Source organism: Colobus angolensis, unplaced genomic scaffold, assembly GCF_000951035.1.
Source record: "Colobus angolensis palliatus isolate OR3802 unplaced genomic scaffold, Cang.pa_1.0 Scaffold156, whole genome shotgun sequence".
Taxonomy (NCBI): Eukaryota; Metazoa; Chordata; class Mammalia; order Primates; family Cercopithecidae; genus Colobus; species Colobus angolensis.
In genome coordinates this window covers 4,431,748-4,434,780 of record NW_012114666.1, presented here as the reverse complement: position 1 = coordinate 4,434,780, position 3,033 = coordinate 4,431,748, and the positions used below count along the sequence as shown (strand labels likewise).

General features: G+C 42.7%; 1 protein-coding gene across 3 annotated transcripts in view; it reads left to right on the top strand.

The window, feature by feature from the left end:
- DOK5 (docking protein 5) overlaps window positions 1-3,033 on the top strand; it is a 181,597-nt gene that overhangs the window by 26,074 nt on the left and 152,490 nt on the right. Inside the window, exon 2 of one of the 3 annotated variants that reach the window (XM_011936716.1) lies at window positions 1,932-2,284. The exons of the other annotated variants lie outside the window; for them this stretch is intronic. Within the exon in view, the coding sequence (XP_011792106.1) occupies window positions 1,932-2,102 (171 nt within the window). The 3' untranslated portion in view covers window positions 2,103-2,284. Of the gene's footprint in view, window positions 1-1,931; window positions 2,285-3,033 lie in introns of those variants that run through there. 3 annotated transcript variants of the gene reach the window in all.

Below are 3,033 nucleotides of genomic sequence, written 5' to 3'. Positions count from 1 at the left end.
CTAAAAATACAGAAATTAGCCAGGAGTGGTGGCGGGTGCCTGTAATCCCAGTTACTCGAAAGGCTGAGGCAGGAGAATTGCTTGACCCTAGGAGGAGGAGGTTGCAGTGAGCTGAGACTGAGCCACTGCACTCCAGCCTGGGTGACAGAGTGAGAATCTGTCCCCCTCCAAAAAAAAAAAAAAAAAAAAGGATGTGTTTGTCCGTCTGCTCCTTAGCTCAATCCCGCACTCCCCAAATCTGTTCTCTTTATGGCAAATTGATTACCTAAAAATTGAACCTAATCCTATCCTACCTTTCTTACAACTTTCCAGTGCCTTCCCCTTGCACATGAATATCTTTGAAATGTACTCAGGACACTGTGTGACCCAGAGCCTGCTGCATTCACTCACTGTGTTACACCATGCTCCCCAAAATCAGTGCATGAGCCCAACATACCTCCTTTAGTTCCTCCAGTAGCCACGTGCTCTTTCCTTTGTCACCATGCTTATATGTGCTCTTCCTGTTGACTAGCAAATTCTTCCCCTTACTCTTAGTTTCTCTAATTACTGCTCATCTTGAAAATCCAGGCTGGGATGTCATTGATTAGGAGATGCTTTTTCGGACACATCCCCATCTAAATGGTAGGGTTAGCCCCTTGCTACTGGTGGACATGTAAATTTAATTAAAATTAAATACAAATGTAAAAACCCAATCCTAAGTCACACTAGCCACATTTTAAGTGATAAGTAGCCACATACATAGTCATCAGTGGCTACTATATTGGACAACACAGATATATTTCCAGGCTGAATGCAGTGGCTCAGGCCTGTAATCCCAGCACTTTGGGAGGCTGAGGTGGGAGGATCGCTTGAGGCCAGGAGTTTGAGACAAACCTGGGCAACTTAAGGAGACCCCCATTTCTACACAAATTAACTTAGTTGGGTGTGGTGGCTGGCGTCTGTAGTTCTAACTACTCAGGAGGCTGAGGGGGGAGGATCGTTTAGGCCCAGGAGTTGGAGGCTGCAGTGAGCCATGATCATGCCACTTCACTCCAGCCTGGGTGACAGAGTGAGACCCAGTCTCAAAATAAAAATTAAAAATTAAATAAAATATTTCTATAGTTGTAGAGAATTCTATTGGACAGTGCTGCCCTATAGCCCTACATTACTTCTTCATGACACTCATGGCTTAAAAGTATTTGTTTTGAGAATGTTGTTTTGATGATTTTGGCCTCATTAGCCTGTGAGCTTCACAAGGGCACCGCTTGTCTTGCTTCTTGCTTTTTCCCATATATTAAATGTTCAATAACTATCTGTTGAATGAATAAATGAGTAAATGAATTAAAGAATTCCTCCTAGCTCTTAGCTTTATTGCCATATTCTTAATGTTCAGTGGACCTCCTGGGAAGGAGCTGGATGTTCTACACTTTTACCCATTTCCTTCAAAACTGCAGTTGGATACCTTAGCAAGACTCATTCATCTGGGGATATTTAGCCTTTCCTGTTGGGCTTGACATTTCAGAATCCATTGCTTAACTATGGGAAGACTGACCATGATTGAGCTAGACCTGTGTAGTGAGCATAGTTTTAACAGTTTGCTTCCCATATCTCCATCCCTGTCTTAATGACTGAACTATTCCTTCTCCCAGCTGCCTGGAGTGTGATTCAGTGACAACTTGCAGCTGAGCTGGTACTTAGTTGGGTGTGGTGGCTGGCACCTTTAGGCAAGGTAGCTTCGCCCTTGGTTCTCCCTTTATTTTACCCAATGTTCTCAAAACTAAAATGGCTCTTTAATTTTCATAAAACGGAAATTTGGTAGATCATATTTTATTTATTATCTTATTAAAATGCCCTAGTCTCCTCAGTACATTCGTACACTGAAAAAAATCTCTGGAAGCCCTTACTGAGAGTGCATCACAGCTGACCCATGCCCGCCCTTGACTCCCTCCAAGGTGCTGATCCTGAGGGCCCTCCCCAGTCAACACCCCACATGCAGATCTCCTTCTTGGAATCTGCTCCTGGAAAACCCAGTCTCCAGCAGCCTGACGTGTCATTGCAAATCTGCAACTTTAGACCAATCTTCTAAAGAGGTATTCAAGACCTTTTACAAGAATCGGGCTTGATTTGTTGGCCCATGGTTCTCCCTTTATTTTACCCAATGTTCTCAACACTAAAATGGCTCTTTAGTTTAATTTTCATAAAATGGAAATTTGGTAGATCATATTTTATTTATTATGTTGTTAAAAATGTCCCAATCTCCTCAGTAGATTCATACACTAAACAAATAAAAAAGAAAATCCCTTAACTGGTTCATTACATTGAATTTGCACTGGGTAAAGGGTTAGTACCAACCGTGTTTTTCTCTGGGAGGAAGAAGCTCCAAACAGTAGGCAAGATTTCCATGCCTTAAAGAAACGTTACTTTAGCGTTTCTTGCATCAAAGGCCTAATAACAGCTCTTCCTGAGTACCTGTTTATATCACCATGAAAAGGGGATGCTGGTTATAGCTCACTGTAGCCAGAGGGAAGAGAGATGCTTTTGTCTGTGGGGTTGATTCCACTTTAATCCTGAACAGGGTATTTGGCCATCAAGTAGCCTACTGACTAAGGAGAGACAATATTATTTATTTTTTTCTCATAACTGTCAATTTCACTGGGCAGCTATACATATCTGGGGAATATTTCTATGATAGATGGAATTATAGAAGTTATGCTGACAAGACAAGCAGATGTTTTGAGATTGATTAAATATTTAGAAAGAAGTGGCTGGGTGCAGTGGCTCACGCCTGTAATCCCAACACTTTGGGAGGCCAAGGTGGGCTGATCACCTGAGGTAAGGAGTTCAAGACAAGCCTGGGCAACATAGTGAAACCCCATCTCTACAAAAATTAGCTGGGCATGATGGTGGGTGCCTGTAATCCCAGCTACTTGGGAGGCTGAGGCGGAAGAATTGCTTGAACACGGGAGTCGGAGGTTGCAGTGAGCCAAGATCGCGCCTTTGAACTCCAACCTGGGCAACAGAGCAAGACTCCATCTCAAAAAAAAAAAAAAAAAA